General features: G+C 54.6%; 2 protein-coding genes and 1 long non-coding RNA gene across 8 annotated transcripts in view; all 3 read left to right on the top strand.

Moving 5' to 3' along the window:
- Nucleotides 1–13,387, top strand: part of PIK3R6 (phosphoinositide-3-kinase regulatory subunit 6) — a 37,801-nt gene extending 24,414 nt beyond the window's left edge. For 5 of the 6 annotated variants that reach the window (XM_085078019.1, XM_085078018.1, XM_085078016.1 and 2 more), the window contains 13 exons: nucleotides 127–310; nucleotides 987–1,134; nucleotides 2,357–2,443; nucleotides 3,027–3,483; nucleotides 4,072–4,171; nucleotides 4,978–5,094; nucleotides 5,601–5,711; nucleotides 7,355–7,445; nucleotides 8,089–8,159; nucleotides 8,396–8,486; nucleotides 8,921–8,991; nucleotides 9,954–10,066; nucleotides 10,708–13,387. In XM_085078019.1, coding sequence (XP_084934145.1) covers nucleotides 127–310; nucleotides 987–1,134; nucleotides 2,357–2,443; nucleotides 3,027–3,483; nucleotides 4,072–4,171; nucleotides 4,978–5,094; nucleotides 5,601–5,711; nucleotides 7,355–7,445; nucleotides 8,089–8,159; nucleotides 8,396–8,486; nucleotides 8,921–8,991; nucleotides 9,954–10,066; nucleotides 10,708–10,864 — 1,798 coding nt within the window. In that variant the 3' untranslated portion in view covers nucleotides 10,865–13,387. The remainder of the gene's footprint in view (nucleotides 1–126; nucleotides 311–986; nucleotides 1,135–2,356; nucleotides 2,444–3,026; nucleotides 3,484–4,071; nucleotides 4,172–4,977; nucleotides 5,095–5,600; nucleotides 5,712–7,354; nucleotides 7,446–8,088; nucleotides 8,160–8,395; nucleotides 8,487–8,920; nucleotides 8,992–9,953; nucleotides 10,067–10,707) is intronic. The other variant, XM_085078017.1, reaches the window with a different exon arrangement.
- Nucleotides 13,388–14,708: 1,321 nt separating this feature from the next.
- MFSD6L (major facilitator superfamily domain containing 6 like) lies at nucleotides 14,709–17,380 on the top strand. Its single transcript, XM_085078008.1, has one exon. The coding sequence runs from the start codon at nucleotides 14,854–14,856 to the stop codon at nucleotides 16,900–16,902; it is 2,049 nt and encodes a 682-aa protein (XP_084934134.1). The 5' UTR covers nucleotides 14,709–14,853; the 3' UTR covers nucleotides 16,903–17,380.
- A 235-nt stretch (nucleotides 17,381–17,615) lies between these two features.
- LOC146429711 (uncharacterized) lies at nucleotides 17,616–22,836 on the top strand. Its single transcript, XR_014855523.1, has 3 exons — nucleotides 17,616–17,998; nucleotides 21,133–21,175; nucleotides 21,589–22,836. It is a non-coding gene; the product is annotated as an uncharacterized LOC146429711 (long non-coding RNA).
- Nucleotides 22,837–23,286: the final 450 nt, after the last annotated feature.

A 23,286-nucleotide genomic window follows, 5' to 3' on the forward strand; every position in this document is an offset into this window, starting at 1 on the left:
AAGGGGAATATCAACAGCAACACCTTCTCTGCATGGAATGAGGGAGATGTGAGCTGCTCCTGCCAGCCCTGACGCCCGTGATGATGCATTTCCTCTCTCCCTCTTTCCCCATCCTCCTGCCCCCAGGATTTTCATCTTTGCCGACCCCGAGCTGCTGCCCGAAGCTATCTGCCGCGCCCTGCTCAGCGACACCGAGGCGGCCCAGGTGGCCCAGAGCCCCCAGGGCTGCATGAGCTGCGTGGTCACCCATGCCCTGCAGGCAGCCCTGGGGGACACTTGTGACATCCATGGCCTCAGGGCCCAGCTCCAGGTAATGCAGCACCTCTGCAGCTCCTCTGGTGATTTTCCAATACTCCTGCTCTGGTTGGACACCTTGGAGAAGCTAAAGGCAAGAAGAGAGACACCCTCTAGCTCCCCAGCACTGGTCTCCAGCCCCAGCAGCCCTAGTGCTGGCCTGAGCTTGAACTCAAACATCCTTCAAATGGAAAGCAGTGGCTACAGCAGAGCCAGCGTTTGGAACTTTCAGTCTGAGGGTTGGGTTTGGCTCTGCCACTGAAGCACAGCTCCTCTGGGAGCCCCTGGGCACAGCAGAAACCTCTCAGGGGAAAGGTTTCCATCAGCTTTCTCCAAAACCTCCTGGAAGGAGCTCTGGGGCCACAGTAACACAAATGTCTGGCTCAGAAACTTTGCAGGGAATCCCAGTGATTTCCACTCCAAGCACACCTTTGTGTGTCTGCTGTCCCCATCTCCCGAGAGTCACCTGAAGGGACCACCCAGGGACACGGAGCCCATCGGCTGCACAGCTGCCAGAAAAGGAGCTTGAAGCATAGCCAGCACCTCTCCTGGGGATGAGAGGACGGTGGTGTCCCCCTAGGAATCAATTCTTGCAGGACTCATTCGCTCTTTCTGCGCCTCCCAGTGCCCTGCCATGGAGCAGCATCTCCTCTTTGCCCGGCTCTGGGTGCTCACAGCCCCTTTCCCGACAGGCGCTGCCCCCGAGGGATGTGGAGCGCTGGTTCCAGCAGGTGGTGGAGGCCGTGGAGTGTGAGGGGAGCGAGCGGGGCTCAGACCGGGGCCAGCACATGGCCAGGCTGGAGAGGATCTACCACGCCCTCCTGGGCTCCGTGCCCGCAGGTGAGCTCCAGCCACACATTCCTTCGGATAGGGAGTCCTCGTGTACCTGCTGTGTCCCTGCTGTGACCCTGCTGTGACCCTGCTGTGTCCCTGCCATCCCCTCTTGAGCAGCAGGGATCAGGTCCCACAGCCTGGCTCCTTGCAGTGACCCCAGAGATGGCCAGGAGAGAGAACTGGCCCTGGAAGGCAGATTTGTGACCCAGAGGGGACAATGGGAATTTCTGCTGCTGATTCAGCTGCCCTGGGTTGTGTCTCTGTTGTTGGCAAAGGGTGTCAGAGATGTCAGCTGGGGGAGGCTGGGGGAGCTCTGTTGGTGTAGGGGCCATCCTGCCATGGCCTGGCCAAGGGGGACATTGTGCACCCCTCCCTGGAAGGGTTACCCAGAGAAGCTGTGGCTGCCCCAGCCCTGGAAGTGTCCAAGGCCAGGCTGGACACTGGGGCTTGGAGCAATCTGCGATCGTGGAAGGTGTCCCTGTCCATGGGAAGGGGTGGCACTGGGTGGGCTTTAAGGCCCCTTCCCACCCAAACCTTTCTGTGATGTGCTGGATGGTGGCACTGCCATCTCCTGCCATCCCTGCCATGCTCTGTTCCAGCCTGGTGCCACTGGGAACACACAAACTATAACAAAATCCCAATCCTTCACATCTCACCCCAGTCTGGGATAGGCAGAGGTAAATGGGGTCATGGGTCCTCTCCTGGCTACTCCCTGTGTCCCAACCCCTTCCCTTGAAGAGCTGGAGACTGTCCCTGTGCAAGATATGGGGAGGAGCAGCCAGTGGTGCAGGGAGTGGAGTGGGACCCTCACCTTTTGGGGGCAGTGAGTGTTTAGTTGTCACTGCTTGTCACAGAGCCCCTGTGGGTTAAAGGAGCTGGTGCTGGTGGGACCAGAGGGTTCAGATCACCATGTGCATTGGAGGCCTAGTGCTAGAGGAATGTTTATTTATTTATTTATTCTGCAATCCTCCTGCTGGCTGTAAAGCAAGGTCCTTCACCGCTGCCTCAGTTTCCCCTTTTTCATTTCTCCCTCCCAGCAAGGGTGCAGACACTTCCTCATGGCTCCATTTGTGAGAGTAGAGACCTCTTGGCCTCACATCTGGCCAGGAGCACCAGGCTGGGAGAGCCCAGGGGCTGCCTCAGCCAGGGGCTGGTGCTCAGCACTGGGGGCTTGTGCTCCTTTGTGGGGAAATGCTCCCGTGTGCTCCAAGCATCCTTGTTTTCCCAGGGAATGCTCCCCAGGAAGGGCTGCAGGGGACTCCTCTGCCCAAGCCCAACATCAGCTTCCACCTGTGGACAGAAGTTGAGCAGCTCTGTGAGTGCCCTGGGGGCTGGGGGGGCTGGGTGGAGTCTGAGGCTGGGGGTCCTGTCCCGAAGGGGTCATTTAGCCCTGACCCTTGGGCAGGGAGTTTTGGAACCATTGTCCGAAAGCCGAGCTCAAGCTTGTGCTGACTGCCCCAGCCCTCCTTCCCGGGGCTGCTGGGTCAGGCCAGGGGATTAGAGGTGTGAAGGGATGAAGGAGAGAGATGGGGCTGCAGCAGGATGTGCCTACAGTACTTGAGCTGGTTGTGGCTGTGCCATCCCTGGGAGTGTCCAAAGCCAGGCTGGATGGAGCTCTGAGCAACCTGGTCTGGTCGAAGGTGTCCATGGCAGGAGATGGGAACAAGATGAGCTTCAAGGTCCCTTCCAACCCAAACCATTCTGGAATTCTGGGCTTCTATGATTGGAGGGGAGTTGAGCTCTCTCAGTAGGAAATGGGGCTGAAAGACTGACTGCCCTTGGACCCATGGTGGACATCTCGGCTTTACAGCCGGCCTGGGGAGACGGAAACCGGATCAGGACAGGGCTGAGCCCAGCTGTGCCTGGCTCTCCCTGCTGGAGCCGCTCTGTGCCCGCAGGGAAGGAGCTGGTGCTGTTCCTCCGCCCGCTGTCGCAGAGCTGCGAGCCCGACTGCCTGAGCCAGGACCTGGACCCCGTGGAGATGCAGGACATCCTCTCGGACTGTGAGTGCTGCGAGCAGAGCCGCTGCTCCGTGCTCTCCACCGACAGCGGCATCGAGCGGGACCTGCCCGCGGCGGCGGAGGAGCCCTGCGCGCCCTGCGCTGCGGACGCGGAGCACTCCCGGCTCCACAGGAAGGGCGGCATCAAGAAGAAGCCGTCTCCGCTGGAGAGCGTGGCCTTCCTGCAGGCTGCCAGCGGTGGCCCCGGCGGGAAGCCCCCCGGGAAGCCGCCCAGGAGGTCAGGAATGTCCGCGGAGCCCGCGGCTCCGCTGCAGAGGCTGCACACCGCCCGCGTGGTGCTGCTGGGGGACGACCGCATCCTGGGCCGCCTGGCACAAGCCTACCACTCCCTCAGGTACCTGGGGCCACCCGGGCTCGGGGGGACAGCGGGACAGGGTGGCTGCTTTGCTCCTCAGGCTGTCGGAGCAGCCGGGGTGGCTGGGGAGGGGGTTGGCTCAGCGTTCCCTGGGACAGGGTGGGACCCAGGGGTTCAGCACCCGAATTCACCCGCCTGTCACTGGCTGCTCTGTCGGCCCAAGTGATGCACACAGTGAGTTCTCCGCTCTGCACGTGGACTGGCTTAAATGAACAACAAATGAGGCGAGGTGTTTTTCCATGTAAAAGGGAAAAATTCTAAAGAGAAGCTGTTTTCCAGCTGGTTCCCCAGGGGTGGGGTGGGGTGGGTGGCAGTGCAGGCAGCCTGGGGAGCGGAGCTGGGTGCACAAGGACACCAGGCCCTGACAAAAGCCTGTCTGAGGCTCTCCATCACCTCCCCCTGCTCGATTTGGGAACCTGGGGTGCTGCTGCCATCCTGGGAAAGGAGGCAGCGAGGGGAGCATGTGCTCCTGTGGCAGAGCAGCTGCAGCGTCCTGGCACTGCCCAGCCTTGGCCAGGAGCCACGTTTTGCCCCTTCCTCTTGGGACATTTTCTTTTCCTGTTTCAGGAAACGGGAAACCCGACGAGCGTTCCTGACACCGAGGCTGAACCTGCAGTTTTACCACATCCCCGTGGTGCCAGGGCAGCCAAACCCCTCAGCTGCTGGGGTGAGTGTCTGACTGCAACTGGTGATGGGGATTTTGGGGGAAGAGCAGGGGGATCCAGGAATTCCCATCCATTCCTCCCCTGTTCCTGGAACGAGGAGGGTGGGAGCCAACACAGAGCCTTTGGGCTCAGTTTGCAGCCTGGCTTTGGGAACCCATCAGCCCCAGGCTGCTCCAGCCTCCCTGGTGAGTGACAGCTCCTTCAGTGCTGCTTCCAGGCCCCAGCTGCAGCAGGATCCATGAGGTTTAGCCAAGGCCTGCTGCTTTTCCCACCTCCCAGATGCTGAGGGAAGCAGTTGCTGCTCATTGAGGGCTTTGCCCCCTTGGCCACAGCCCCAGTTTTAGGTCTGTAAGTCACTACTTGCAGTTTATGTAGGGCACATCCCTTCCCCTCTAACTTGAGACAGAAGTAAATAAACGGTTGCACTTAGGATATTTTAAGCTGGCCCAGAGCTGGCTGTGACCCCTGACAAACAGGCTGTTATAAAAATCAGTATTCCTTCTTTTCAATCCTCACTGAATTTTTGTGCTTGAGCACCTGCTAAATGAGTTTGCCAGCATCTCTGGGCCAAGCAGGGAAAGGGAAGGGATAGGGGAATGTCACCACCTCCTTATGGCTCCTGATATGGTGAACCCCACTGTTCCTCTTTGGCTGTGGAAGCTTCCCAGCGGTGTGAGCCAAATCCCACAGAAGCTGGATGTAGTGTTGAAAGTGGCTGGGAGAGGTTCTCCAGAACCTTTTAACACAAGCCCAGGAAAAGCAAACCATCCCTAGGCTGGAGTGACCGTGAGCTGTGTTTCTCCCACAGGACCACACTGGCCCCGACGAGCTGTGTGAGGTGGCCAAGTACCTGGGCAGGGCTGACCCCTGGTACGAGAGCAACATCAACACCCTGGGCCACATGATTCCCAAGCTGGCCACCATGGTACGAGTAAAACCTGCCCATTTCCCAAACAATCTGCAGCACCTGAGGACGAGTCTGTGCCCTGCAGGTCTCTCCATGCCCCAGACAGAGATTTATTCTTGCAAACTGTCCCCAGGGCCCTGCAGGGCTCCCCGTGCCCCAAACAGAGATCTTCTCCTGCAAACCCTCCCCAGGGCCCTGCCAGGGGATGCTTGTGGCTGTCACTGCCTCAGCCCACAAGAGCCATTTGCTGTGATGGGGTTTTTTGACCAAGGGACAGGAAATAGCAGATTTCAAGAAAGAAACCATTTACTGAAACCCCCCAGCTCTCATTTCCCGGCAGTTTGAGCCACCACTGACAGCCTACAAAAAAAGGGACAATAGGTGGGTGCCTTTCCCGTTTGCTGTGAGTGGCGACGGCAGAGGACAGCTCATCACTCACCCTGTGTCCAGGAAGGTAGGAGATTTTGTGGCAGGGTTTTGGAGAAGTGACTGGGGCTGACCCAACCTGTGATTTGTCCCCCCAGCCATCGTCACCGAGCAGAGCCCTGGTGACAGATCTGTTCCTCACCGATGTCATCGCCTACTATGCCCGCATGGGCACCCAGCCCGTCTGCTTCCAGGTGCACGCTGTCAAGGTGGGTGCCACAGCTGGCACAGCTGGCACAGCTGGCACAGCCTCTGGGCCCTCAGTGGCCCTGCAAGGGCTGGCAGAGCTGCACAGAGCCAGCAGGGGCTGGGGGCTTCCAGCAGATCCCAGCCTGGATCCCTGCTTCTCCCCAGCCTGTCCCTCCCTGCCAGCTCCCGGAGCCAGTGTCTCTTTGGCTCAGCTCAGCTGGAGCCAACGATCCTGGGAAGGCCATTGCAGGATCTCAGCTCAGCAAAGGGAGACTTGAAATTCCCCCCAGGGACACAGATTTCCTGCTCTGCTGGTTTCAGGGTGGTTCAGGAGCCCTGGTACCTCCTGCTGCTTCAGATGCTGGGAGCAAAGAGGGCTCTGCTGAGCAGCTTTACCAAAACGTCACTGTACCTTGAAGGGGCTTTGCACAGTTTCCTGCAGCACCATTTGATATATTTCCTGCCAGCTTTTCTCTGAAATGGTATCAGAGTGAGGCCTGGCATTCGATTGGAGAGCAAAGAAAAGCTCTGTTCATACACAGAACATTAACCCTCCCCTCGCTGCCCCTCTGGCAGTTCTGGCAGCCCCTCCAAAACTCAGGCTGATGCACTGACCTCCTTTTAATCTGCTCATAGCCACTGTGGCCCTATTGCAGCGCAGGAGGAGCTGCTGCATGAGCAAACTGGCACAAGGCTTGCAAAGAGCTTTGGTAATTCCTTTGGTGAAGCATCCCCAGGACTTCCCTAATAACCCCTGGCCTGTCAGTCCTTGGAGCACCTGAGCCTCGGTTTGTGGCTGGGGATTTTGATTTCCTGGTGAAATTTTATTCCACTCATTTCTCCTCCAAGATAAAACCCAGCAGTGAGAGTGTGGGTGACTGAAGCAGGGGAGGAGGAGCTGGCTCCAGATGTGGTTTCCAGATAGAGGCCCTGGAGCTCCTGTCATCCTGGGTGTGCTTCTGCCTCAGCTGCAAACACTGCCCCCGTTTTCCCTTTTGGGTTAAGACCCCACTGTTCCTCTTTGGCTGCAGGCAGCTTCCCAGAAGTGTGAACCAAGTCCCACAGGAGCTGAATGTAGGGTCAGGAAGGGCTGGGAGAGATTCTCCAGGACCTGCTCTTCACATTTTGCCCAATACAAGCCCATGACAAGAAATAATCCATAGGGCTGGAGTGACCTGTTCATTTAGATCAGATAGAAATGACATCCCTTGAAGCTCAGCAACATCTCAGCCTGGCCCAGGAAGTGCTCCCGGTGATGTGGGATGGCTGGGAACTGACTCATCTCTGAGGGCACAGTGACATCCAGTGGCAGGGGACACTGCCCGTGGCTCTCCCGGCCAGGTCCCTGGGGCTTCTGGTAAGGCCTGCCACACTCCTGGAGCTCAGGGAGCAGAGCCAGGGCAGTTCCTCCCCTCCCATGGGAACCCTGAGTGCCATGATGAGGTTACAGCTCCCCTTTGGGTAGGCTGGAGAAGCTGTCCATGCCACAAGCCCCATGTGACACCCCAGGGTGACAGAGGAGATGTCCTCAGGGATGTTCCTCTCAGGGATGTTCCTCCCAGGGATGTTCCTCTCAAGATGTTCCTCTCAGGGATGTTTCTTGCAGGGCTGTTCTGGGATGTTCTCTCAGGGATGTTCTCTCAGGGCTGTTCCTCCCTTCCAGATCCTGTTCCAGGACCCGGCGCAGGAGCCGGCCGAGGATGTGTTCCTCACAGAGCTGCAGACCCAGGTGCAGGACAGCCCCTCCAACAGAGGTGTGTGTATCCCACCAGCCTGAGCCTGGTCAGGGCTCCTGCCATCTCCAGATGCCACCCACCCCCTCCCTCAGCCTGTAGAGCTCCAGGCCATGGGCAATGTTCCTTGTTCCTGACAAGACTTCCCTAGATGCCTCTGTCTCCCTCATGGGCCCATGAAATGAGGCTGAATGGGGGACTTTGTGGGCACTGGCTCCTGGCTCAGCCAGGGTTTGCAGACTGTGCATTTGATGGCTCCAGGATGCTAGGAAGTTGGACCAGAGCCCTGATTTTGTTGAGGAAACAAGCTGGGCTTCACAGCCAAACCCTTTGCCAGATGTTTTCCCTGTTAGAAATCCAGCTTCCTCGAGTTGCCAGGGATGGACCAAGAGTGCTGGAAAGCTGGACTGTTCCAGAAGTCCCATCCAGCTCCTCCATCAGTGCATTCTGATGTCCAATCCAATGGATATTTGTCACTGAGGTTGGGCACAGACTCCACAGTGAGTCCATCCCACTGCGCCTCAGCTCCTGAGGCAAGGACAGAAGGGACAATATGCCAGGTCATTGTGTGACACAGGGGTGGCTCAGCCCGTGGGAGGATCCCTCTGTGCAGACCACAGACAGATGGGATGAGGGAAATTCAATCCCGGTTCCCTCCTTGCAGAGTTGAGCACGACCAAGAAGAGAACAACCCTGGATGGCCCTGGCATCGACCTCACAGTGACCTACAGGAAGGTGAGTGGGGCTCTCAGCACCCCAAAATATCTCTGCTCCCAGGGATGCCCAACAGGGCACACATCTCCAAAAAGGAGACTCTGACCCTCCCTCTTTCCTCCGGAATTGATCTCCAGGCACAGACAGAGAGGTTGTGGTGAACATTAAAACCTGTGAGGTCACCTTTGTGCAAAGCTGTCCCCAGCCCTCCCCATGCCCATCCCCTGTGGCTGAGCACTGACAGATCCTGTCTGCAGGTTGTGCTGAGTGACCGGGAGAAGGAGCTGGCGCTGTCCCTGCGCTCCATGGGGCTGCTGATGAAAGCCATCCCTGCTGAGGAGGCTGAAGGTGGGTTCTTTGTGCTGGCAACCACGTGGAGAGGCCTTGCTGAGTTTTCTGGTGCTCAGTGGAGCGAATATGGCCTCAACCCTTGGTGCCAGCTGTGTCTGGGCTGTAGGGGTGGAATCAGTGACAGGATTATTGGTGTCACCACAGTCTGATTGGGGTTTTCTCATGAATGCTATGTGTGAGGCTCAGACAGGATTTAAACCTGGCAGCACCTTCCCTTTGCTGCAGCCTTCCTTTCAGCTTGTCCTTAGCACAGTTTTCCACCCCTGAGCATGATCCCACACAGTTCCTTCACTCATGGAGCCTGCTGGAGCCCCCCTTTCCTGCTGTCCTGGGTGTCCATAGTCAGTGCACCAAACGTGGGGCAGAGGCCCCTGGAAAGCTGAGCTGAGCTTGTGCCATGGCCCAAGACCAACCCTCTGCTTCTGTCACAGAGCTGGGCAGTCTGAGTGTGACCATCACTGAAATCATCAGGATCAACAACTTGGCAGGACGGTCATTCTCAGTGAGTACCTGTGGGATCCTCAGGCTCTGCAGGAGCCCAAATCCCTTACAACAGCAGGGAAAGGGGCAACCCTCTGTGGGGAGGAGGAGGCTTTGGGGCCACGCTGCTCTGAGGGTCTTTTGCAAATATTTTCCATGGAAAAGTCTGGGTTTTTGAGCCAAAGCCCCAGATGCCATCCCTGTCATCAATGCCACATTCAGGAGCCCCTGAATGCCTGAGCTGCTGCTGGGGTTACTCTGTGACCACAAAGTGGGGAAATAAATCTTGGCCCCACTTGGGTCCAGGGCAGGGTCTGTAGTTCTGCCATCAACTCATCAGCTCCACACCTTCAGCTGCAGTGCCCTCTCAGTGTTAATGCCCCCAGAGACCACAAAAAAAAAAAATTAACACAGCCAAAACAAGAAGCAGGATCTTCACTGAATCTATCAACACAGAAAAATGGATTTGTAAGAGAGGGGACTGAAATGTTGACTTCTGTCCTTTTTGTTTTATATTTGAGTTCAAGCAGACCCCAGAGGAGACACTGCCCATGGGAATGTGTCACTGCAGTTTGGTGGCATTAAGCATTAATGGTCATTTGGGCCCTGGGGCCTCTGGCTCCCAGCTGGTGTTTTTAGCCAGCACATTTTGCTTATTCTCACATGGCTTTTGGGAACACTGAGGTAGCCCACACTGCCCACAGAGACACTCCATGGCCATGGAGAACAGACTATGTCCCCTATCAGACATCCAAACCTCACAGCCTGTGCAGGGATTGCCAGGTTGGAAAGTTTGTCCTTACAAAACATGATCAGGCTGTGAATACACAAAAAGGATTTGCCTAGTGACACATCTGAGGTTAAAAAATAAAGCCAGAGAAATGTAATTTTCTGTTCCTCTCATACCCAGCAATCACCCACCCCTGCACAGCCCAGGGAGGGGAGGGACACCCCCACCAGGCTCTCCCTCCTCTTCCCATCCAGGCTGTGGCAAACAGGTTCAAAACACGGCATCTCAAGATCAGGAGCCCAGAGCAGAGACCTTTCATGGTACGGCTGGACAAGGACAGCAGGAGAACCTACAAGGACGTGATTGGGTGAGAATTCCACACATGCCAGGCTCTGCACACCTCCACTGCATCCCTTCCTGTTCCCAGGGAGTCCTGATCCTCATACATGACCCACAAACATTGCTGCTCCAGGGAAGGCAGGGCACAGTGGTGCTTTCCTCCATTTGTGGGTTTGGGTGATGGTGTGAGGAACAAAATGGTTCTTTACACTATAGCTGCTGTCATTGAGAGAGTAGAAAAACAGGCACCTCCAGGGACTGGATCTCCTGAACGGTGAATTCTGTCATGATGCTGATGCTCTCCACACTGACTGCATCCCTCCCATGAAGGCAGGGGGAGAGGATCCAGCCCTGTGGAAATGGCAGGGGTGAATGTCCCTGTAGCAGCTGCAGTGACATGGGATGTGTTGGTGGTTCCAGGTCCAGCCAACATAACCTGGGAATTCCTGAGCTTCACACTGAGCGGGGCTCAGGACACAGGGTTTGTGTCAAACACTGACACACAGCCACTCATCTCTGCAGTCAAACACAGTGGGAAAAAGCACAAAAGCAGCTGCACCTGTCAGTGAGAGAGCCCTCCCTGAGCAGGCAGTGCTGATGTTTGCTCGGAGATCAGGCCCGCAGGGGCAGCTTTGAACATGCATTAAATGTGTCCTTGTGCTCTTCCAGCCTCGAGGTATCTCCCTGCCTTGAGCCCAGCTACTGCCTGCAGAAGACAAGGACCATGAAACTGAGCCTTCACGAAACAGAAGACGTGGGGCTCGTGAAATACCTGCCCAAGTCTCTGCTGCTGCCTATCAACACTTTTGCAGGAGTAATCAAGTGAAGGAAAAAGAAGAATGCTGGTGTGAGAGTCATGATGCTGGGTCATCACAGAGGACATGGGAGAAGAAAACACACTAAGAGCTACCAGTGGTGATTTGAAATGGCAATGGTGTGAAGAGCTGCCCCAGCACAGGTGGATAAGCTCAGGAGAGCAGCCATGCTGCATGACTGAGCTTTAACCTTTTGCACAAGTCAGGGAAAAGCTCTGAGATTCTCCATTCAGGAAGGCTCAGGAAATCCATGTGAGGTGGTGCTGGCTGTGCTGGGGATCCCAGGGCAGTTGCCAGCAGCAATATTTATTTTGGAGATGTCTCACAGCTCAGCAGGGATCAAGGCCTGACCGTCAGATTCTGCACAGGATACTCCTCATTCTGGCCCAGGGTGTCACATTTGGGCAAACAAACCCAAATTCCCCAGTCTGATTTAGGAAAGTTCATTGTATCCCTGCCCACACAGGGAGGATGTGTATTCAATTCAGCTTCTGTGGAAATCAATGGAAAAGCTGCTGTTGTTTCAAAGGGAACACGGAGTAACAATGGACGGTGTGAAACAGGGCTAGGGAAATCTGGTGCAATATTTGGCAGTGAGGGACAGGGCAAGAACCATTCAGGCAGTGCTGAGAGATATGTTTGGCTGTGGATGGTTCTGCTGGAAGAAGAGAATTCCATGGAGCAGAGAATGGAGGCTGCACAGCAGCTCTGTGACATCTGAGCTGTGCCTTGGAGAACACCTGGGATTTATCTGTGGTTTTGCTGCACAACCTCTAGACATCTCCTCTGGAGCCTCATGAGCACTGGTTGCATCCCTCTGGTTTTACATGCCAGGAGCAAACCCTACAGCCCCAGCAGGACTGGCCCTCCCCTGCGAGGTCAGCCAGCAGCACCTCTGTGCCCAGCCTACCCAGCTGTGCTGGTTTGGGCTGTGCAGATAGAGATGCAGCAAAGTGCTCCAGGGATTGATGGATGGGCAGGAGGCCTGCAAGACTTCCCTGTTCCTTTCCTCTGCTGCTGCCATGGCATGGAACCCCTGCCCTGGTTTGCAGAGGGGCCAGGCTGGGCAGTGACAGTGACAGCACAGCTCCTGCTTGCTCCTGCTCCTGCTCCTGCTCAGAGTGACCCCATGCTCAGCATGAGGAGGGTCTTTAGGAGGACTCTTGTCTTTATCCCAGTTTGTGGCTGACTGGAATCATGGATGAAATAGGATGTGTGTTATTAACCTTCAGAATGTGATCTGTGGTTTCTGGAGTGTCTTCAGGGAGACTTTTGGGGACATCCCTTCTATGACACTATTATTTTTGTGTTGTCCTGGCTCCCAGGTGACTCATTCCCTGGGCTTCTCCACTCAGGGTGCTTGTTGGATCATCGGCCCAAAGCAAGTGTCCTTTAGCTTTGTGCTGTTCACAGCAGCAATTCCCAGTTTCTCTGGCTGACACTGGGGGATTCCTGGAGCCACAGGTGCTGCAGTGGCACTGGCAAATCCTCCACACCTGGGGGGGGAGGGGGGGGAGCACACCACCCCACCACCCCCCAGTTATCCCAGTCTGGGGTACTGGGAGCAGTTTGCCCTCAGCAGAGCTGCCCTGAGCTTGAGGCTTGTCTTGGGCCCATGAAAATCTGATCTCTATTTCTTACACATGCACAAGGCTTTGGGGTTCAGCGCTCAGACTGCCCTGGTCCCAGTTTTTGCCAGCCAGCACAGGGCAGCCCTATTCCTGCTCCTGGCACAGCAGGCACTGTCCCTTCCTGCTCCCAAGCCAAAGGTTTATTCACTCCCACTCCAAATGCCACCCAAAACAACTACTGGCACACTCCTGGGGGCACAGCAGCTCTAGAGCTGTCAGCAGGTTAATAATTGTCAAATCCTCCAGGTCTCACAAAATATTTAACCCCAAACCTGCACCAGTTGGTAGACCATGTTGGGCACAACATGGCCATTTCCAAAGGAAGCTCCACTGGAATGCTGGCAGCCCCTTGCTCTCTGCAGAGCCAAGCACAGCCCTTGAGCCTTAAAATCCCTCACAGAAGTCACAGCTCTGCAATATCTCAGCAGCAGCATTCAGTTCTTCAGTGCTGGTTTTCACTTCACAACCCAAACATTGTTGGTGCTCCCCTATGCCAGACATAGACAGCAAACATTTTGGCCCTGAAGGAAGCTGAAGGGAGGCAGAAGGCTTACAGACAAGTCAGGAAAGCCCTGCACAAGCAGCTGTTGTTTTTGGGATAATGTGGAGTTTAAGGGGTGACCAGTGGCTCTGCACTCCTCTATCTCTTTGGAGCTTCACTGTGGAGTTTGTACACACAAGGAAAATGCTCAAAAAGCCAAGAGACTTTGGAAAATGCTCAAAAACCCAAGAGCTGGGTTGGAGTGTGGGCTGTGTGTCCAGAGATTGTTCTGTACAGCTGTAAATGATGTAGATGGATTATAAATTATTTGTATAGAGGTCATGGATGATCTGTGCCACAAGGTGCAACCCTTTTAATGCCAATTGAAAGAAATAAAGAAAAAAGACTAGCTGAGACTGCCAGATGGTTGTTACTGTGTGTTTGCATGTGGCTGGGCAATAAGCTGGTAGGGACAGAGCCACCAGTATCATTTCAGCCTCTTGGCTGGTGTCTCCTCCCCCAGGCTGTGTCCCACACAGACTTCATGGCCATGTGTGAAGGGAGGGGCAGAAATTGCTGGACTGTGGAAATCTGGGAGCAGTGCTCTGTGACTCTGCAACATTCTGGCTGTCCCTGGATTCCCCTCTTGCCGGGACACTCTGTCCCCACAGCCTGTTCCCCTGTTCCCCTCACAGTCTGTCACTTCAAAGGGCCCCATTCCCAGGCCAGAGCTTTGCCTGGCACACGTTGGGTGTGATCCACTGGCTTTCTGCAAGGATTCCCTAAAGCCTGCTGACCCTACTGACTGCAGGATCTGCTCATCCATGGAGCAGAAGCAGCTCATGGATTAGCACAGTTGAGAGGAGGAGAATTTCACAGATTGTTTCTTTTACTCCTGGAAATTGCAGGCAGCAAATGCAGATCCCTGAGCAGCCACAGACCAGGGACAGTGTGCAGGTGTATCCTGGATCTCAAAATTGCCAGCCTTGGAGCAGCTTCATCTTCTGCACCGGGTCTGGGGGAAAAGCCTGGGGGAATGTGGCAGGTGGATCTCAAGGGGATCAGGGTGACAGGATTTCCTGGAGACTGGGAGAGCAGGATCCGAGGGCAGGGTGCACGCCTAAGGGCTGAGTGAGGGGTTTTCCTGGCTGGCAGGATTCCCCAATCCATTGGAGAGGCTCCCAGCCTTTCAAAGTTCCTCCTGAACACCTTTATTTAAGCCATTATCACAGAATCATGGAACGGTTTGGGTTGGAAAGGACCTTAAAGATCGTCTTGCTCCAACCCCCTTCCACAAGACCAGGCTGCTCCACTGGGAAGGGCTTCAAACTGATACAGGTTAGATAGGATATTGGGAAAAAAAATTTCACTGCGAGGGAAATGAGACCCTGGCACAGAGTTCCAGAACCCTCTTGACACAATCCTGTGCCGTGTGGCTCCTGTCCGCATCCCTCGTGTCCCGGGCTGGTTCACTCCGAGTCCCGCGGAACAGCAGCCGCTGCTCCCCGGCTTGCTCGGGGCGGTTGGGCCGGGTGACCCCGCTGGGGGCCCTTGCAGCCCGGGCCATCCCGGGATCCTGCGGGACGGGGACGCGCCGGGACATTGCCGGGCCGGGCCGCTCCCGTACCGCTGCCGCGCCATTCCCGGATCGGGCCGCTCCCGTGCCAGTCCCGGGCCGTTCCCATGCCGCGCCATGCCCGGATCGGGCCGTTCCCGTCGGTCCCGGCAGACGGCGCTGCTCCGCCGCCATCCCCAGGCGGGGCGGGGGCAGGTGCGGGCGGGCAGGGCCGGAGCTCCCGGAGCTCCCGGAGCCGCAGGTGCGGTGTGGGCGCTCGGCCGGAGCGGGACAGCGGACAGCGGCGGCGGGTGAGGCCATGCGGCGGGGGCCATGAGCGAGCCGTGGGACGTGGGCCGCGCCCTGGCGGTGGCCGGGCTGTTCCGGCTGCTGCAGGGAGCGGCCCGGGCTTGCGCCGCCCCGTTCGTGCCGCTCTACCTGCGGCTGCTCGGGCTGCCCGCGCCGCTGGTGGGGGCCGCGGCCGGGGCTCGGCATCTGGCGGCGCTCACGGTGCCCCTGTGCCGCCCGCGGGGCCGGCGGCTGCTGCTGGCGGGCTCGGTGCTGGGCTCGGCCGGGGCCGGCCTGGCGCTCACCTTCATCCCGCCCGCGGCTGGCTCGGGGCCCGCGGGCTGCAACCACAGCCGGCAGCACGGCCCGCCCGGCCCGCTGCCCTCCGCTCTGCTCAGCCCGGTGCCCACCGCCATGCCCTCCGTGCTTCCTTCCGCTTTGCCTTCAGCTCTGCCCACCGCCGTGCCCAGCCCTGTGCCCATCACGCTGCCCACCACAGTGCCCAGCCCGATGACCATCCTGGCGCCCAGCAGTTCCACAGCGTTAAGCTCGAGTGCTCTGACAGACACGAGAGCTGTGCCAAAGGGAGCGGGGAGAACAGCTGCTGACGTGTTGGCAGCGAGCAGGAAGCCAGCTCTGGGCAGTTCAGCCTTCCAGGGGTTATTGGGCCCGACAGGTGCACTTCAGGAAAACGGCAGAGGGGTTGGGGAAGGCGATCCAAAGGGAAATGGCTCCTTGGATGGTCCCTCTGGCTGGACAGTGAAAGCCATGGATCCAGAGACCCAGCAACCAGACAGGCTGGCTTCCTATGGACCTCACTTCGCTGCACTCCAGGAGGAAACTTCGGGTTCTGCTGCAACAGATCTTGCTGATAATGCTGAGGAAAGCCTTTATGCTACTGAGAGTAATGAGCCATCTTTCTTTAAAACAGCTCTTCCCACTGTTGGAGATGCTTACATGTCTGAAAACCTTTCAGACTCTGAAGATGTCAACTTTGAGGCAGTGCAAAGCATCTTCCAGGACAGAGAGTCTCAGGTTTTTCTCATGGTGCTGGGTGCTGTGGTGCTCTGGGAGCTGTTGGCCACTTCCCTGGAATGGATGATGGATGAGAGTGTCTACGAGTACCTGGACTTTGTGGATGCCACAGACAGGTACGGGCAGCTGTGGCTGTGGAGTTCCGTGGGCTCAGCTGCCGGAGCCTGCGGAGTGTCCGTGCTGGTGGATCAGCTGGATTGCTCCCTCGGCGGCTCCATCCCCCGCCTTGCCGTCCACTTCTATGCCTACGCTGTCCTGGTGATGCTCTCCCTGTTTGTCAGCGTCTTCTTTCCCAGCCATGTTCCCAGGAAAAGCTCCCATGCTCCCAGGCTGGCCAAAGCGCTGTCCTTGCTGTGGGAGAACAGCCGGGCGCTGCTGTTGGCCGGCACTGTGTTCCTCGTGGCTGCTGCCAGCTCTGCTGGGCACAACTTCCTCCTGTGGCAGCTGCAGGACCAGGGAGGCAGCGAGCTCCTCATGGGGCTCTGGGTGGCTGTGGGGCCGCTGGCTGAGCTGGGCATTCAGCCCTTCCGGGGGCGGCTGCTGCGGGCGCTGCCGGGCTGCAGGATGGTGGTGCTGAGCCTGGGCCTGCTGGCAGCACAGCTCCTGAGCTATTCCCTGCTCCAGGCTCCGTGGGCAGTGCTGCCTGTGCAGGCACTGTCAGCCCTCGGCAGCAGGGCGCTGGGCTGGCAGCTAGAGGGGACAGTGGGGGACATGGCCACACCGGGCACGGAGCGCACCCTGCGTGCCCTGCTTGGGGGGCTCTGCCCGGCAGCAGGAGCCAGCCTGGGCAGCTTTGGGGGGGGATTTGTGGTGCAGCACCTCGGGCTGCCAGTGCTGTTCCAGGCCAGCTGTGTGGGGCTGGGGCTCTGGCTCCTCTTCTTCTTAATTGTCCAATCCAAATTGCCACAGCAGAGAAAAATTAATTATTCCCGACTCCTGGCTGCTGATTCCAGTGAAATGAGTGACTCTGAGGAGGAGAATGAGAAGGACTGGCTGGTAAAGGCTATGAAGGATGAGAGCTTTAACAGGAATTGGATGCAACAGAATATGATCAACTAATCTGTACCTGAATCTGCGGGGTGCAATGGTAATGTGGTAATAACCTGTAATAATGATAGTACCCAGAAATGACTGTTATTTCTAAAGTGCTAAATATATACAGGCTATATCCGACAGGAGAGATTTTTATTAAAAAAAAAAAGATAAATCTTATTTTCTTACTTTATAGCATTCTGCCTTTTTTGTAATTTTTCCTTTTTAACTTAATGATTTTGCTTCCACAACCCTAACAGGGTATTTTAGGTGTACATTGCCTGAAATGAATGTAGCTGAGTTTTCAGTCAAAAACCAATTTTAAATTGTTGCTGCCAGAGCTGCTGCTGAAACTGTGAGTGAAAGCTGTGACACAATCAAATGGAAATTATTGTCATGCTGACAGCACACGGAACTCTTCCAAGATGGCTGTGAACTCTTTGCACTTTATAAAGGATGTGAATAAAAAACTGCTTCATTTGCTCTGCTTTGATTTGTAAAAGAAGGTTTTGCTGGAGACCATCTGCCTTTTCGTGGTTTGTGATTTCAGTGTGCTCCTGCTTGGAATCTCTTGGGAAAACTCTCCAGGTGTGCTCAGAGCCAGCGCCCGTGGCTGGCCCAGCCCAGCCCAGCTGGGCACTTCCTGATGGTGATTTAAGGTTTCCCCCAGCATTCCAGGTGACAGGAAGCAGCCTGGCCTCCCGCCTTGTGTCACTTCTGTGGGCTGGGAATTACCGGAGGGCGGGATGGGATATCCATCCAGCTCGGTACTGCTGGAAGGTGCTGATCCTGCCTGGCTCGGTTGGATGCTGAGCAGGGATCCTCCAGCTGCTGAGGCAGCCGGGCAGGGACAGCCACAACCCCACCAAAAAAAAATGGAAATTTATTTCTGTTCCCTTGCTCACCAGGGGACTCCCGAAGGAACACCTGGGCACGGGTACACAGGCAAAGAGCAGCATTTGGTCCATGCCAGAGGATCACCTTCACAATGAGTTATCCCAGGTTATTCCCAGCTGGAAGTCACTTATTTCCAGCCTTCCTCTTTTAAGCCATTCCTGGTTAAATCTGCCTTACCTGCCCTGCCTTCACCTCCAAGGCACAGATTTCAGCCCCTCTCCAGCAGGTAAGTTTTGCTTATGAATGAAAAATCAATGGACCGATGTCATTACTAGATCTTAAATGGGATTTAAATGAGCCTTAGAGTCCCTTCAGCCACCAGCAAAAGCTGCTGTCAGTTTATCAGGAATTCCTTGGTCAGGGAATTGCATCATTCCTCTGCAAAGGGACGGATTTGAGTAACATCTGCCTGAGTGGTTCACAAGCCCTGAGACAGGCAGCTGCAAAAAGCAGAATATTTATGGCAATGCAGATTTCATACGGCATATGCAAATGGCCTGGCAGTGTGTCACCCTGCCGTGTTGTGGGCTCGGCAGGAAGCGCTGGAGACAAGGAAAGAACTCCTTGGAGATAATGCCTTTCTCTGTATGCATCCATCCCGCATTATCTGCACATCGGATGCTTTCAGGGTAATTAGCTCCCTCTTTTCCTGGCACCGATCCTCTGTGCCACGCACAATGCTCTGCTGGAATGGCTCTATAGATAGAACTGCCCCCGTGCCAAGAATAGCTGGAACTTTTTATTAAGATGTTATCTTCTCCCAGGAATTCAAACACGAGTTGAGAGCAATTTTAGTGTCAGGAATTTCTCCCGGCCTTATTATCATGTAATACCTGAGAAGCAAAGCGTGTTAATGGGGGATCTGACTGCAGTCAGGCTCATCCCGCACGCAGCACATCCAGAGCCATCAGCGCCTTTGTGAGAGGCACAGAAATCGCTGGAATGGTTTCAGATGCAGCTGCTGCTGCTGGAGCTGCCACTGCTGCCTTCGTTTGAAGCCGATAACCTGGTGAGCTGTGCCCTTTTCATCTGCCTCAGCGCAACAGCAGCTGCTGGATTCCAGTTTGGCAAAGAGAAACCTTGGAATGCCAGGTGCCTGTGCTGCCCTGGAGCTGTGGAGGGGTTGACTCCCCTGAGATCTTCCCCTGCTTCTTTTCAGGGAGATGTGCTTGTGCTGAGAGCAGGCAGGATTTAAGGGAATGCCCAAAGCTGAGCTTCAGGGTAATCATCTTGCACAATAAGGTTATTTTTTTTAAAGATTATTAATCCATTAAACACATTTGGTGCTGATTCAGGGATGAGTTGTAGTTATAGTTAGTAATAGTAATATTTATACAGCTGGAAATATGTCACTCACTGTGTGAGTGAATGTGGCAGAGGCCTCACCCTCAGGTAATTCAGGAGCAGTTTGGTTAAATCATTTCCCACTAAGGTTTGCAGTAGTTCTTGGTTTATGAGGGCTCTGGGGACTCAATTTCTCCCTCCCTGATAGTCACAGACCCCCCAGGCCAGGTGAGGCAGGAAGGCAGGAAGGCAGGAAGGCAGGAAGGAAGGAAGGAAGGAAGGAAGGAAGGAAGGAAGGAAGGAAGGAGATTTTAGTTGCTCTGTGTGAGCCCTCTTTGCTCTGAGCAGGGCTTAATTGTTCCTGCAGAAGTAAAACCAAGCCAAGGTGTTTATGCTGTTAAAATACTCTTAAAGGGAGTAGGATGTTAACAGAGAAAAACCAAACTGACTCTGGGGAAAATACATTCTCTTGGTGTATTTCCAACCCATCAGAGCTTATTTTTGCATTACTTTGTGACTGTTTGCAAAAAAAGTATGTAAAACCTGTTTCTTCCAGTTTTATTCTTTAACAGCAATTGCAAGTTTAAAAGGGATTATAAAATCGCAGATTTTACTCTGTGGCTACTTCATGGTGAATTTTAAGCAAATATGAAAGGCTTATATGTAGAACAACTAATTTTCCCCCCTTGGTGTCAGTCCAGGGTCTAAGTGGATCTGTGTCCTTCTCTGAACACAATTAGAGGTAACTGAGCTGAGAAAGGAATTGGTGCTGAGGGACAAGTTCTGCACGATGCTGGACTTTGTACCTCTTGGGTTTTAAATTTGACAGAGCTCAGGGTGTGTGGACTTCATGAGAGGTTCTAAAGGAAGGAAGTAAATCAGATCTATTAGATGAGACACCATTTCCCCCAGAAAATGACAAAACCTCTTGTGAAGCACCTCAGAGGTGAGTTTGGAATAAAGCTGACCTGGGAGCTGAGTGACTCCCTGCATCAGACACTTTCCCTGCTTTGCAAGGATTTGTTCCCAAGTTATAAGGGGATTAAAATTGCAGCTTCTGTATCTCTGGCAGTTATTTTATGGTGGGATATTGGAAATGTTTCCTTCAGCTCCTCTGTGTGCACCTCACATCCGTGATGGAGTGAAATGGGAAATGAGGGAAACCTCAGTGGACGCTGATCTCTAAATGTGTTCATTTTCCTTGTGGATCTGATCAGCACAGCAGGATCCTCCCCAGGGTTCTCCAAAGGTTTCTCTCATTCTGTCAGGAACCACAGCATGGTGCTTTGTGAAAGAACCCTTCCCAGATGTATTCCCAGAGGGATTTTGGGCTCTTCGTAATGATTAATTTCCCAAAATTTGAGATATGGCCCATAAATCCATTTACCGTTGTTTCAAAAGAAGAGGAGAGAGATGTTTTTGAGAGTTGAGGTCCCAGCACAGGGAGGATGAGGAGCTGCTGAAGAGTCCAGAGGAGGCTCCAGGATGATCACAGGGATGGAGCAGCTCTGCTGGGAGGAAAGGCTGGGAGAGCTGGGATTGTTCAGCCTGGAGAGGAGAAGCTTTGGGGTGACCTGACTGTGGCCTTGCAGGACCTGAAGGAGCTGACAGGAAAGATGGAGAGAGACTCTTTACAAGGGATGGAGGGACAGGACACAGGGAATGGCTTCCCACTGACAGAGAACAGGAATAGATGGGATATTGGGAAGGAATTGCTGGCTGTGAGGCTGGGGAGACCCAGGCACAAACTGCCCAGAGAAGCTGTGGCTGCCCCTGGATCCCTGGCAGTGTCCAAGGCCAGGTTGGATATTGGAGCTTGGAGCAGCCTGGGACAGTGGGAGGTGTCCCTGCCATGGCAGGGGTGTGATGGAATGAGCTTTAAGGTTTCTTCGAACCCAAACCATTCTGGGATTTCATGGTTTTATGTATGAGGAGGGAGTCAATGGAAAGCAGTCTCTGCTAATTTAGACTCTAGATTTCTCAGGGAATGGATAAATTTTGATCTGCACAGTTTCTCCCTGAGTTTGCTGTTAAATAATTAATTTCCCTGGCCAAGGGTATTTTTTTTCCTTTCAGCTGGGTTTGTTGAGACCATCAAACTCTGACCCCAAATGAAAAGGTGAGTGTGAGGCCAGTTTAAAGTTAACATTTGCTTCACCTTTACTGCTGAGAAATCTTCCCTGAAGAAATCAAAGAATGGAGAAAACAGTTATCCTGACCTCCCCAGTACAGCAGATGGAATTGTAGAACAGGACTTCATTTTTGAAAATCTGGGAACATTTCTCCTCCAGTCAGGTTGAAAGATCAGAACTATGGAGGTTGTTACAACTCTGAAAGCAGAAGTTTGGGTCAGCACAGCATTTTGTTGAGTTTGAAATGAATTTTGAACCAGAAAACATAAGGGAAATGCTGAAAGAACTTCAACATTCAAAGTTAAGAAACACAAACCTATTTTTTTGACAAATCCTAATGCAAATGAATATATTAAATAATTCTGAACTCAGTTATTCTGATCTGTACATCCCTCCACAGGAACAGGCAGCCAGGTCCTTGGGCCATGGTGCTTTCTCCAGAATTCTGTCACCAAAACACACCTGAGCTGGCAGAGAAGGGCCCACGAGTGTCACCTTGGGAGTGCTTTTGAAGGCTTGGAATTTATTCTGAGTCGTGTTTGCTGTGGAGAACTTCAATTGCCTGTGTCCAGCCTCACGATCTCCAAATGCATTTTAATTCTTTTTGTGTTTGCTGGCCCCTTTCAAGTGCCTGGGAGGTTGTGTTGCTGTTACCTGGTGCTGGCTTGCTGCTCTGTTTGTAATCCTATAGAATGTGTGCTAGAACCCTATAGAATGAGTGCTTCCTGTCCTGTCAGTGTCTGATTTCTGCAGAACTGACTGCCCAGGGAATATCTGCACTAAAATCGCTGCTGCTGGTGCCTCTCCTCTCCTGCAGACCGCTGTGAGTCACTGCGAGCCCCATTAACACTCCTCAGCCCCAGAATTCCAGCACCTGGGCGAGGGGCGAAGCTCAGCCTCCTGTCAGGTGTGGGGCACACGCTGCTCCTGCCCCTGATCTGCACTTCCCTCTGCAAAATGGATTTGTCCAGGAGGATTCCATGCAATCCAGCAGATCCAGTGGTGTGTGAATTGTATCCTGACTGTGTGTGACTCTGGACTGTTTGATTTACTCCCGTGCTGTTATTAGGGATAAAGTGAGCTCATAAAATGCAGTCAATTCAGTTTGCAGCCCCCAGCAGATCTGGCTGCTCACAGTGAAAGTCATCCTGGAGAGTGTTTGCCTGAAGAACTGATTAAAATATTTACAGGTTCATTTTCTCTGCGCTGTGGAGCGACCAAAACAAGGTGAGTCACTCCGGAGCCGCCGCGGTTCCAGTGCTGGTGGGCGCTCAGCATGGAATGAGCTGAGCAGCGGCCACTTCCCGGCTCTGCCTCCCTGCACATCCCAACACCCAAACCAATGGATCCCGGGGTGGCCTCGTCCCTCAGCTGGGCTTTGCCTGTCCAGCTGGGAGCCTGGCAGTTCCTTACAAGCCCAGGGCACTCCTGAACAATTCTTTGGAATACTGGAACTCCGTTTGTCAAGGATCACCGCTCCAGCTGGGAGTGGGTCACAGCCCACCTCCACGGCCTCGTGGCTCCGTGTTGCTCCTGGGACAGGTGCTCCTGCATTTTCAGAGGATTTCTGGAGCAAGGTGCTGCTGCTGCATTTCTAACCCAGAGCAGCAGGTCCCATGTCCTGACTCCCCCCTCCCCCCCCCGCCCCGTTTTTACACCTATACTCTTAATTTTTGCCTCCTCATTGTGTTTATATTCCACAGTTATCCTCAAGGAATGAAACACCATCTCTCCCGCATGTGTTCTGCTTTAAATCACTTGACTGGATCAAAATCAGGAGCTCCATTTGGGCTGTTGGAGATGGGAATTCCAAGATTTTTCTCAGGCTTATGTTTCACTGGCTGCAGGCAAGGCTGCTACAAGCAGAACCCACGGGCTGGTTCTGGGCCGGGGCTGACCCCCCAGACCCGTCCCTTGTGTTGCTGTGTCCCTGCTCTCCAGCCCAGTGGCACTTCCCGAAGTGTCCCTGACCCACCTTGCTGTCCCTGAGCCCTCGGACCTGTGCGTGGGGACATCAGTGTCACCTACAGGTATCTCCTGGCAGAGGAGTGTCCCAGCAGAGGACCTTGTCCCCTCTGTGTTTTGGGGAAGGGGGTGT

The sequence above is a fragment of the Lichenostomus cassidix genome, chromosome 18, assembly GCF_008360975.1.
Source record: "Lichenostomus cassidix isolate B80296 chromosome 18, HeHo_3.0, whole genome shotgun sequence".
Taxonomy (NCBI): Eukaryota; Metazoa; Chordata; class Aves; order Passeriformes; family Meliphagidae; genus Lichenostomus; species Lichenostomus cassidix.